At 39.8% G+C, this 13,222-nt stretch overlaps 1 protein-coding gene across 12 annotated transcripts in view; it reads right to left on the bottom strand.

Annotated features, from left to right (window-relative positions):
* Positions 1-13,222, bottom strand: part of CDC14B (cell division cycle 14B) — a 118,963-nt gene that overhangs the window by 66,676 nt on the left and 39,065 nt on the right. For 7 of the 12 annotated variants that reach the window (XR_001830556.2, XM_017547173.2, XM_017547178.2 and 4 more), the window contains exons 2-4: positions 3,396-3,486; positions 2,766-2,841; positions 488-580 (exon numbers count right to left, since the gene is read on the bottom strand). Coding sequence is in view for 11 of the 12 variants with exons in the window: in XM_017547173.2 (XP_017402662.1) it covers positions 488-580; positions 2,766-2,841; positions 3,396-3,486 (260 nt within the window). In the remaining variant the exon portion in view is untranslated. Of the gene's footprint in view, positions 1-487; positions 581-2,765; positions 2,842-3,395; positions 3,516-4,766; positions 5,321-13,222 lie in introns of those variants that run through there. The other 5 variants (XM_037745239.1, XM_017547177.2, XM_017547170.2 and 2 more) reach the window with 3 other exon arrangements.

The following is a 13,222-nucleotide window of genomic DNA, read 5'->3' as shown; positions in this document are numbered from 1 at the left end:
GATACGACGTTAATTAGGAGGAAAATGCCGAGACTCAAATTTTATAAAGCACTTGAATGATGTGCCTTCATTTTTCAAAACATTGTTTAGAAAATTAATATTGAGGTCCTGACTCCAATAAGATGATTTTACAACTGACTAAATGGATCATGAATGAATAGAAATAGCTTTGGAGCATTATTTTCCAACCTTAAGTGCCATAAAACATAAACCTTTGCCAAAGCAGTTGGCCACTTAAAAAAAATACTTTTTTTCTGAGCAGTTTTAGGTTTACAGCAAAATTAAGTGGAAGGTACAGGAGATCTCTCATCTACCCACTCCTTCCACAGATGCACAACCTCCTTGAGTTGGTCAATTTTTTAAAAGTAAAAAACATGTTCTTTCTGAAGAGAACTGAAGACATCTTGATTTCAAAAATCTAACAGCAAATGTAAAGAACCACTGTTGTGTGCATTTTCATGCATACAATAGGAAAACAAATACTTACCATGTAGCATCCAACAAGGAAGGCAGCATTTGCTTGCTTTCTCTGATCAGAGCTGGTAAAATGAACAATTTTCTTCCTTAACATTGTAATGGACTGCATAAAAAAAACAGCTATTAGTATTTTCTTTTTAATTTCAAGTCTTCTACAATTTCATTTTGTAATGAAGATGAATTTCAAATCCCACAATGTATAACCATTCATATTATTAGCAAGACTTTTGAAAAGGTTAACGTTGATACCCAAAAATACCACATGTCTTCCCATAAAAAGGCACATTCTGGGGTGAGAATGGACATACAATTAGAGGAGAGAGGAGGGCACATGAATGGGTATATGCTTAAAGCACAGGCTGCCTCTGAAAGAGGAAAGCAAGCATGGTGAAAGAGGTCACCTTTCCTTCCGTTTGGTTTTTAAAGAAATCTGTCCCCAAAACCTTTAAATTAAAATAAAAAGGTATACGGAATTGTCTGCACTGTCATAAGCTAGGGCAGTGAATAACCAGGGGAGGAGTGTGCAGAGCCGGGAACTGGAAGACAGCACGGAAGGCTGCTGTGGGTTCTGCCCGTGCACTGCTCCTGACCTGGTGAAAAGATAATCATCTACGTATATTCCACTTGTGAAAGTTCACAGAGCTCCAGATCCATGATGTGCACATATTTCTATATATATGTTAAAAAGGGGATGTGTATGTATGAGGATGTTAAAAAGTTAAATATAAAATGGGTACAGAATTAAAACAAAACAAAACCATGATTAGTTAGCACATCCCCAGCTGTATTTCATTAACGTGAGTAGACGTAGGTCAGGATAAGGAACAGGATATAATCAGCTCAATAAGCATGTATTTCTTGGCTTCTGTAAGTCAGTGTTTCAACGTTCTAGTGTTTCAATGATGAAGGTGTACGTATTTTCCTTTAGTTGTTTGCATGGAGATAGAGATCCAAGTTGATTTAAAAAACGACGACAAAAACAAAAACAAAAATGAAAACACACCAGCCACTGGGCAGCACAAGCACAAGACACTCTCCATCTAAACTCTTGATATATCTTTATCACTATTAATTGAATATGCAGTAATATGTCAATCAGATTGGATAGTCAATCAGGTTGGTAGCATGCTACCAACATGCTACAAGTTGTTCTGGTAAATAATTTAAAGAGAAAAAAAAAAAGAACTGATACATTTTTAGTTGACCCAAAGACTAAAAGTCCACAGATGGCGGAGTACAGGGAAAAAAAAAATTTTTTTTCCAAAATTAAAGCAAAGGAACAAATGTTGGGGGAAGAGAGAATTATTTTTAGCTTCCTAGCCTGCACGAAACAAAAGATCTGCCACTGGCAACTGGAAAAAGGAGGGAGAACCCAAATGCACAAGGCCATAAATAGTTATATTCCTATTTAAGAAAGGCAAAAAAGAAGAGTCTCCTGCTCTGTAGCAATATGTAGTGAATATAGCCTTGATGCTCCAGGAAAAACAATTGCCTTACCCATAAATGCTTAATTAAAGCATGTTAAAATTCCAATTAAAAGTAAATTGTATTTCCTATCTGTAGTAGTCTGATAAGCAAAGATTTTTTTTTTTAAGTGCCCTTCCCAAAAAGCAGTATTTTCTAGTTGAGAATTTATAGTGCCTGATTTAGAACTGCTGGTAAGTAGTATGTACACACTTCCTACCATGCATGACCAACAATTCAGTGTTTTACATACATGAATGGGGTCTAAGTTCAAACCAATACAAATATACCTGTGTAACTCTCAGTGATACAGCCTTAAGGACGTGCTTTTTGCCCTAGATTCTCATGTCCCTTAATCACATGTATAAAGGATCATGTAGCACAATATCATGGGAATTTCAAAACAGGAGAGAAAGTACGATAAGCCCATCTTCCTTGTTAGTTTGCTAGCACTCCTCACCAAAATGAAGCCCAAAAGAACAATGGCCAAAGCAAGCGAAGAATTTCTCTTGTTAGGTTTCAGTTCTATTAGGTCAGACAATATGGGGTTCACTTAATTAACTGATTCCCACTTTGGCTTTTCAAGTATTTAAGCATCACTAATTCAAACTAGAGCCAAATGACCCAAACTTGAACTGTTCTTTCAAAACTCTATAAAACAAATAGATACACTATGATCTTATGAAACAAAAAAACCATATGCATGTCCCAAACACCACTGCGTGAAAAACATGGCATTTCCTTTTTAAAAATAGAGATGTTTTCCTTACTTTTGTCCCCCAGATCAAGCGAAAAATGATTAAGTCAAATCTTAAAAACTTTACCTTCAATTTCTTATTTATCTTGCAACAATATCTGTAAACCATTGCCAGATTGAGTGGTCCAAAATCTGCGTAGAAGCTTTAAAAATGAAAGATAAAAATGTGTATGTACATTCTAGATGCTCTGAATATAAATGCCTTTTTTGGGTCAACAATATCAAATTAAGATGAGTAAGCACATACTAAATTGTTAGGGGCCAATACAACTTAAAGGTACTGTTTTACTAGTGGAAGACTATTCTGGTAAATAACGCCTATTTTTAAATGCCACGAGTGTTATAATGCCTAAATCTAACATCAATGAACATCAACATACTTTCTAAATTTAAAAAGCTGTTTTTCCAAACATATCTCCAAGAGCAAAACCACAATATCTTACTTAGCACACATTTATATTTCATTGTAGTATAAACATTAGACAAGTAAATCTAAATGTTTAAGTTTAGGGAGGTTCTCTTTTTTCCTCTAAAGGTTTATTTTATTACCACAGGTGAAAAACAAGCATCCTAAGCATCCTGTAATCATAAATCAATAAATTTATAATTTCCCCAGGCTGTCCCATTTATAACCATACCTTTAGATTCTTAAAAAAAAAAAAAAAAAAGTTACACTCTTTTAAAAAGCAATACTTACTTCTCATATTCAAGTTCATTATCTATGCTGAAATAATGTACATTTGATGCACTCTTTGGTCTGCTGTAGAGAATGGCAAAACAAAGGCGATCTGAAATGGAAAAATTGCAATGTTCCTTCCTGTAGGTTATAAAAAACGTTTTATATATCATGACACAACTCTTTTCAGATGAAGTCAATTTTTCATTTTTTTCCATGCATGTTTTAGATGGTAGGGGTGGTAATGGGTAATTACAAAATATTCTGGCTATTTGGGTGGGTAATAATGAGCATATTTTTAAAAGAGAAACTGCCTTTAACCTAAGTTTCAAAAGTGGTGGCTTTTCATGTAGTGATGTATTTCTAAATGAACCTATTTCCATAAAAGTTTAGCTCCCTTGGATTAAGACATTTCAGCAAACTATAGCATGCATGTGATGGCTGGCATCAACCTTGTAAGTTTCTAGATGAATTTCACTACGTTTTTCAAGGCATCCTAAAAAGTCAATTTGGTAAAAAACTATTTTTTTCTTAAAGAGAAAGAATGCTTTCAAAATTGCTTCAAAATTACTACTTACAGCTATAGAACAAACCATATGTTTCTCCAACTGTTCTTTGGGATCACTACTGTCTAACTTGGAATCACTACTTCAGTATTTTCACAATTAGACAAATTACCATTAAAACAGAATCAATGAGGTCTCTGCATGATGAGTCTGAGACGAACTTGTGTTGCATAAACGCAGTTAGGCTGCTGTGAGGTTTAGCAAGAATGGTAATGAGTGGTTAAGAGTCAGGAGGCCCCACCCTTCTTCCTTGCCTAAAAATCCTCGGATGAAATCAAGTCATCCACAATACCTAATAATAATATCAGTGGTGCTAGGAAAATACTTACACTCACAACGTGGCAAAATCAAGTACAGCCTTTAAAATATATATACTTTCAGCAGAGCCAGCCGGCACCCTCTCTCCAAATGGTAAACTTTTTTCTATCTGCAATTCAACTCATGCAACTGCTTAGTTTATTTCCTTGTAAACTCCTCAGCTAAAATTTCTTGCAACCACAAACACTCAAATGGGTGACAGGGCTTAATCCTTTCCAACCACAAGGACCTTTGATCCCTGCGACAGCGTCCAAGGATCTCGCTCCCGCGGGCGGAGAGGTGCAGCTCACGTACGTAGGTTCAGATGCAGGCACACAAGGGTCACAGCCGCCCATGAGCGCGGAAGCCCAGGGCCCCAGGACGAGCGCCGAGGCCACCCACGCAGAGACCAGTCGCGGCCCGGGCCCTGACAGCGGGTGTCTCCCGGCGAAGGCAGCCCGCCCCATCCCTGTGCGGGTGCTGGAGCTCCCCCCACGCCCGCCCCCAAGCACCCGCCCCTGCGGCTCACCTTTGATCACCTCCGCCACTAGAGCTGCCCCCGCGCCCTCCCGGCTCATGACTCCAAAGCATCTGGAAGGCGGGACAGAGGCAAGGACGGCCAGCCGCCTAGAGGGGAGGCGCTGTGACCACACCCCCAAAGTTTAAAAAACAAAGTTTAAAGGGCCGCGCCGGGCAGCGGGCGCAGCGACACCCCTCGGTGGCCCACCGGCCCGGCGCAATAGCGCAACCCCGGAAGTCCCCAACTTCTGGAAACAGCCCCATGGGCGACGAGGGCGCGGGAAGGAACAGCGCCCTCGCCCCACCACCCGCCTTCCTTCCTCAGCGGGGGATGCGGGCGGCCGGTGCGCGCCAGGCCTCCTCCAGTGCCCAAACGCCCCGCAGAGGGGACGTGCGTCAGAGGCCAGCAGGCCTGCCGAGGGCAGCGTCTGGGAAAGCTCCTTAGCGATTAAAGGACTTCGAGCAGGAGAAGGGCTCGCCCCGGGCCGGGGACAGACCCGAGGGTGACGCCAGACGGGGCGGGAGCCTCCTGGCGCCTCCCTCGCCGCACTCCCGCTGCCGCCGCTAGGGGGTGCTGCAACCGTGCCAGGCCAGGCCCCCAGCGGGCGCCCTCCCGGAGCCCGGTCCACCGCACCCTCGCTCAGCCAAGATCCGCCAAGTGCTCCCGCTGGGTCACGTCTGATGGAAAACGGGCATCTTCAAAATCGTGCAAGATTTCCTGAGATAGCTGGCTCAGAGAAAAAGCTTTTCTTTTAATTGTGCAAGATTTAAACGCAAGCCTCTGGTCATGCGTTCCTTCAAAGGGACAGTTTGGAATGGTTTAAAAACAAAAATGTCGACACCCTTTTTAAGCAACCATTTAAAATTATTGTAGAGATAGACAGCAGAAGGATGGTTATCTGAGGCTGGGAAAGGTAGTGTGGGAGTAATGGGCACAAAAAAAATAATAAAAATGAGTAAAACCTAGCATTTCACAGCACAACAGGGAGTGGGTGACTACAGTCCACAATAACTTACTTGTACCTTTAAAAATAACTAGAAGAGTACAATCGGAGTGTTTATAACACAAAAGATAAATGCTTGAGAGGATGGATACCCCATTTTCCACGATGTGATTATTGTGCACTGCACTGCATGCCTGTATCAAAACATCTCACGCACCCCATAAAGATATACACCTACTGTACCCACAAAAATTAAATATTAAATAAATTAAAATATATTCTAAACCTATATTTGTATTTTAATCTCAAGTGAAAAAAAAATGAATTCAGCATGAGCATGATCCCAATTGTTACAAATAATAAGGTGCTGGGACTGGGGTTCACTTTCATTCCCTCCTATATTTTCCCAAGTTTTCTATATAAAATTGTTACTTAATACATATTTTTGCCTCAAAAGTAAACCTGCATACCTCCTAATCTTATTGTACAATTCCAGATGGATCAAAGACTTTTAAAAATATGTATTTAAAACCATAAATTCTTTTTTATACTCTCCAACTGAGGAAGACCTTGCTAAATGATACAAAATCTAAAAGCCATAAACGTATTTTTAAGCAGTTTTCATGGCAAAACACACATAAACCAAATCAAGAGACAAACTGGACAAATATTTTAAATTTGTCTTGAGAAGATACCTAACTTCAATTTTAGGTTATCATAAAAGTAACAGAAATGGAAAGTTCCACTATAAGGTACTATTTTTTCCTCAGACTGGCAAAACTCAAGAGTGTTGGATAAGGTGCTGCTGTGTGGCGGGAGGTTGAGGGCACTCACATACATCGCCTGTGGAGAATATAAACTGGGACCATCTTCATGGAGGCAACAAATGGGAAGTTTGGCAGAAATAAGACTGAAAACTAGCAGGGCGCGGTGGCTCATGCCTGTAATCACAGCACTTTAGGGGGCCGAGGTGGGCGGATTACCTAAAGTCAGGAGTTTGAGACCAGCCTGGCCAACATGGTGAAACCCCACTTCTACCAAAAACACAAAAAAATTATCTGGGTATGGTCGTGCATGCCTCTAATCCCAGCTACTTGGGAGGCTGAGGCAGGAGAATCACTTGAACCCAGGAGGTGGAAGTTGCAGTGAGACAAGATCATGCCATCACACTCCAGCCTGGGCAACAAGAGCAAAATCCCGTCTCCAAAGAAAAAAAAGAAAAGAAAGGAAAACTGAAAACTAAAGACAGCCAAGAAGGACTGTTAAGTACTACCACTACTATGCGTGAGTTTAAGTTCTATATACACATGTAATATCACTGTAGATGAAATCACAGGTAGCAAATCTCTGGAAGCAGCCACAACAAACTGGTATCAATGCCTTGATAGTGGGTATCTAGAATAGGAAGGGTGAGAGAGATTTATGCCTTTTCACAGCTTTTGCATTGTACCACATACTACCTATTCAAAACTACACCGCTTTTAAAAAGTCAACTTGCAGGCTAACAGTATTTTTCCAAAGCTGACTCTTGATCAAGATAGGAAGCATGTAACAAGGACGGTATGAGGCAACCTGGAAAATATCCTGTAACTTGTTTTGGTTTCTAACCATCTCTTGAAATTCCAGTTTCTTCCCGCCCCGTCCCCACAAAAAAACAGTTTAAACTAGAAAAGTAGCTAGATAGAAATGGGAAGAAATTTTCCCTTCCAGCCCCAACCTTAAGTTCGGTTCCCTAAGGAGTATTTCATATATTACAGGCAGGGAAAATCACTGATGCCAGTATTTTATTGTTAGAGTAACACAGCAATAAAGTACCCAGAGACTATGATGCTGGGTTGAGGGCCATTTGTTAGGAACCTGGAACCAGAAACAGGGCACTTTTTTTTTTTTTGAGACAAACTCCTGTTTTGTCACTCAGGCTGGAGTACAGTGGTGCAATTTCAGCTTACTGCAACCTCCACCTCCCAGGCTCAAGCAATTCTCCTGCCTCAACCTCCCAAGTAGCTGGGATTACAGTCACACGCCACCATGTCCAGCTAATTTTTAGTAGAGATGGGGTTTCACCATGTTGGCCAGGCTGGTGTCGAATTCCTAACCTCAAGTGATTTGCCGCCTCGGCCTCTCAAAGTGCTGGGATTACAGGCATGAGCTACCATGCCCAGCTGAAACAAGGCTCTTTACAAAGTTTTGCTTAAAGGTTGACGATTAACTTTATAATCCTGTTATAAATCCATGTATCCCTCCATTGATGTTTCTGTTGTCAGAAACAGAAAGTGGCAGTCATCTTTTTGCCTGTCCCTGTCACACCACATCATCATTTCTGCTTCTTTGACTAATATGCTACAGGAGAAGGAAACAAAATCTCATGATTTAAAAATGTTAATAAAAATATTCAAAATCTATCCTTGGGCCTAATTTGTCTCTAGGTATGGTTTAACTTGGCCCTCCAGGTTGATTATCTCTTCCTTTAGCAAATGTTTGTTAGAAAAATGAAAAACATTTTCCTGCATAACAGCTATAGCTATTTGGGGATAATTACCATAAATCAGAGAAATATGTAGGAGTCGGTGGGAATTATAATACAGTTATGTTCTTGTTAAGAGGACCGATTTAAAGAACCCTATTTGGACCTAGAGACACTGGGCTTTCTCCACCTTGTATTTCCCCCTTGAACTGGATGGATGGCATTCGCAGGTCCTGGCAGAACCAACGGAGACATGGACAGTTTTCCTACAGCAGGGGGGAGTCAGCCTCTGCTGAGTTCACCACAGACAGGCAGAAAGGAGATTTTACACACTAGGGAGCAGGAGAGAACAGGCTCCACCTGAACACAGGTTGTCCCTCAGAGACAGGACCATAGACATCAGGCTGTCATCTGTATTGGCCACTTATTTTTTTGAGGGAAGGAATGACAGGGAAGCAGAGGAAGAAAGAAATGTTCATGAAAGTACCGATTAACAAAGAAGCGGCAGCAGCATTACCCACTCAAATGACAATGATAACCAACGAAGATGGAGAGTTTATGCTGGGTATTGTACTCAGCTCATGACACCCTATGAGGCTGGTACTACCAGGGTCAACTAGCCCTAAGGAGGTGGGGTGACTAACCTGCACAGGGTCACAAAGCTTGCTGTGAAGTGGCAGAACTGGGATTTGAACACAGGCTATTGGATCTGACGCCTAAGATTAAGTCCCCACCTCAAAGATTTGCGCAAATATAAGTCAACAGTAATTAAAACAATAGGGTTTTAGCACAGCAATGTACAATCTGGACCCAGACATATATGAATACTTATAAGAAAACTGACTATTTCAATTCAGTAGCAAATGCCTTATCCAATACAGGGCAGATGTTTATATGTATGAAAAGAAAATGAGGTTCTATAAATATCACATACATATAGCACATCACAGATGAAACAATTTTGAAAAAGCTGTCAGATAACTATAAACTTATAATGAATAATTTTATAATTAACATGCGGAATTTTAGAGTGTGACACAAAACAAGTCACAAAGGGGAAAAACTGGGAGAAACTTGGAAGAAAACACCTATAATAAAAGTTAATTATTACAACAGATAAAATGTCTTTCCAAAGCAATATCACAATTTGTGATATTATAATTATACACTTATTGGTTCACATCCACAATCCCTAGTTTCTAACTCCCATAACCTTTGTTACAATATTTTATTATATGCTATGTGCTGTGGATCTTAGAAGCTGGCCTTGGGAAACAGAATCTCTCTGATCGCTCCTGCTCTCTTTTTCGTGGCCCAAGGCAGGGCTCTAATCTGATTGTGAGCTGTAAGACCCTCATTCCACAAAGCATCCGACCCCATACACTGGAGGAAGGAATGCTGCCCAGAAAGGCTGGAAGAATCTGAACAGACAGGCCTTGCTGGGTGTAGATTATGTCCTTTCTGTCCAATCATATTTCAACACAGTTGTCCATTCTTCAATCATGGACAAGCAACAAAATCTCCACTAAAGACCCAAAGAACAGGATGCAGAGGACTTCTGGAGAGCAGAACCATGGAGGCTGACAGGAAGGTGTGCGAGAACTCATCCACATGCCTGGAGGGTGGTGTACCCCACCCAGCTCCACTGGGTCAGCAACTCCTGCACTCAGGACCCTTCCAGGCCTCATCCTGTGCATCTCTTCCTGTGGCTGTTTATTTGTATCCTTTAAAATGGCCTTCATAATAAAGTAGTAAGCATGTTCCCCTGATTCTTCCAGCAAATTAACTGAATTCAAAGAGGGGATCCTGGGAACCCCAACATGAAGCCAGTCAGTCAGAAGTTGGTTAGGCCCGGACTTGTGGGAAGGAGGGGGTGGTCTTGTGGTACTGAGCCCTGAACCTGGGGAATCAGATGGCATCAGAATTCAATGGGAGGATACCAGCTGGTGTCTGATTGCCTGCTTGTTGATACAAAGGAATCCTCACATATTTTGGGGTTATAGAATTCTTTTGATTGGTAATTGCTGTATTGGTGTGACAGCAGAGGAAAAACTTTGAGTTTTTCCCTAACACAACCCAAGAGATAAAAAAAATCTAGAAAGGCTATGAATGCTCAATTCAGAGAAGAAATACAAATGGCCAATAGCATATGAAAAGACAATTAATCTTATCATTCAACATAAAAAGAAAAAGTCTAACAACATGAACAGATTACAGGAAAAAGTCACATGATTATCTCATTAAATACAGAAAAGGAAGTCATTAAAATCAACACTCATTTCCAATTAAGTCTTTGCACAATGGAGCTACCAGAGAACTTCCTTAAGCTTATAAAGATTGTTCCAATACCTCCAGTCAATATTACACTTCATGTCTTAACTTTAGAAGCATCCCTATGACGTAAAAAGCAAGATGAAAACTCCCATTATCATTACCTCTATTTAACAATGTAATAACTGTAAGTGCTAGCTGATGCCAAGATACAAAAAGGAAATCAGAGAAAACTGGAAAGAAATAATTCAAAATTGTTCTTATTTGCAGACGACTGTCTACCTAAAAAATACAGACAAGAAGCCAGGTGTGGTGGCTCATGCTTATAGTTCCAGCACTTTGGGAGGCCAGGGCAGGCAGAGCACCTGAGGTCAGGAGTTCAAGACCAGTCTGGCCAACATAGTGAAATCCCATCTCTAAAATAATAAATAAATATAAAAATTAGCCAGGCATGGTGACACATACCTGTAATCATACCTACTCAGGAGGCTGAGGTGGCAGAATCCCTTGAACCTGGGAGGCAGAGGTTGGGGTGAGCCAAATTATACCACTGCACTCTAGCCTGGCAATCTAGGAGACAGAGTAAGACTCTGTTTCAAAAAAAAAAAAAAAAAAAAACAAAAAAAAAAAAAAAAACTATTCAAATAAATAAACTAATAAAGTTTTGCAATGTTTCTGATATAGAAGATTAATACACAAAAACCAATAGCTTTCCTATCTACTTGTAATAAGCAATTATGAAATGTAACAGAAAAAAAACTACATGCACATCCCTCATGGGTAAATGGAGAAATGAAGCAGGTTTATCAACACAAAGACTCAACAAGTTCCCCTCAAAAGAAACGCAATTCTGATAAAAATCTCAACAGGTCTTTTTCATGAAACCTGACATGCTAATATGTGTAAATCATATGCTAATAGAGGAATTAAATGTAACAAGTTTACATGTTACATGTGGAGTCAGACATGCTAATACATGTAAATTACATGCTAATGCATGAATTGAAAGTAATATATTTACATGTTATATGTAATAAATTACATGCAACCTGACATATTAATACATGTAAATTAATCCAGAAGATCACAGGGCCAAGAAGAACCAAGAACATTTTGAAAAAGAACAAGAAGGGGGCCCTTGCTCTACCAAATATTAAACCTTACAAGAATTTAGGCAGTATTGGCACAGTGTACTATTGGCACAGATATACGCAAAGATGAGATCCACATACTCATGGAAACATCACATGACAGAAGGGGCATTACAAATCAATGGGAGAAGAATACTCAATACACGTGGGACAACTGGTTGTCCATGTTGGGGTTGGGGGAGGGAGGAAATTTCATCCCTAGCTCATACCATACCACTACCCCCCACCAAAGGCAAAAAATACCTGAAATGGATTAAAAACCTAGATTTATTAAGAAAAGCTTTAAAAGTTTTGTAAGAATATATTGGAAAATAATTCACATAAGTGAAACAGGGATGGATTTCTTTTTTAGGCAAAACAAAAAAGAACCAAACTATGAAGCAAAAGACTGAGAAACCTGATTACATAAAGATTTAATGTTTTAATACCAAAAGTAGCTGGGAGCTGAGATTGTGCCACTGCATTCCAGCCTGGGCAACAAGAGTGAAACTCTATCTCAAAAAACAAACAAACACAAAACGATTTAAAGTTTCTGTCCCAAACAGGAGCCCAGAAACAAAATTTAAAAAGATAACCCACAGACAAGGAGAAGAGAAATACAATGTATAAAACCAGTGAAGTGTCAATATTTAGAATTTACAAAGTACCATACATCAAAGAGAAAAAAGTTAACACCCCAATAAATATGTGGGCAGAAAGAGAGATAAATTCTTCCTGCTCCTTTTTTTCAGACTAACCTAACCTACAATTAGTATAGTTCTGGTTTGCTCTATACCCTGTGGTAAATTGAGTTTATTAGTCAGAATAAGTTGTGACAACAAGTAACTCTGAAATCTTAGTGATGTAATTTACAACGGATGCTTATTTCTTGCTGGTGCTATATGATCCCTGCAGCTAAGAGGGTGGAGGAGGCGCTATTCTACACAATTACCCAAGGATCCCGGGCGTTGAAGGCTCTACCCATTTACAGACACACTGTCTGGAATTTGTCCTTGTGGCTGTCCGATGTGCCAGTCACTGCTTGCACAAGTAATTCCAGTTGCCTTCAGATCTAAATGCCCATACAGATAAACCAAGCCTGGTAATTTTAATCTTTGTTTGTTTAACTCTTGTGTTTCTCAATCAGCTGGTCTGGAACTAAGGTGGAAAAAAGTAATCTTATCTACAGAAGCCCTAGACATCTACCCCAACATTATGTTAGTCTCCATACTCATCTGCATCTCTGAAATAATTTATAAATGAGTTTTTTTTTAAGGAGGCACTAGAATAACTATATAAGTTTTCCTACTTTCCAAATCACTATAGCAAGAGAGAAAATGAAACTAAGAAAATGGGATCAAGCCACCCAATAGCAAGAAGAAACATTATGGCAAACAAAATAGAATAAGGTGGTAGGAATAAGTCCAAACACATCAGTTATAATTTTAAAATGAAAAAAAAAAATTATTCACCTAGTAAAAGACAAAATTTTCAAATTGAGTTTAAAAAAATTCAAGCTAGTCTGGGCATGGTGGCTTCACATAATACCAACATTTTGGGAGGCAGAGGCAAGAGGATCCCCTAAATCCAGGAGTTCAAGACCAACGTGGACAAGAAAGTGAGATACTATCTCTACGAAAAACAGACCAAAAAAAAA

The sequence above is a fragment of the Cebus imitator genome, unplaced genomic scaffold (genome assembly GCF_001604975.1).
Source record: "Cebus imitator isolate Cc_AM_T3 unplaced genomic scaffold, Cebus_imitator-1.0 Scaffold196, whole genome shotgun sequence".
In the NCBI taxonomy this organism is placed as follows: domain Eukaryota; kingdom Metazoa; phylum Chordata; class Mammalia; order Primates; family Cebidae; genus Cebus; species Cebus imitator.
This window is presented reverse-complemented; position numbering and strand designations above follow the sequence as displayed.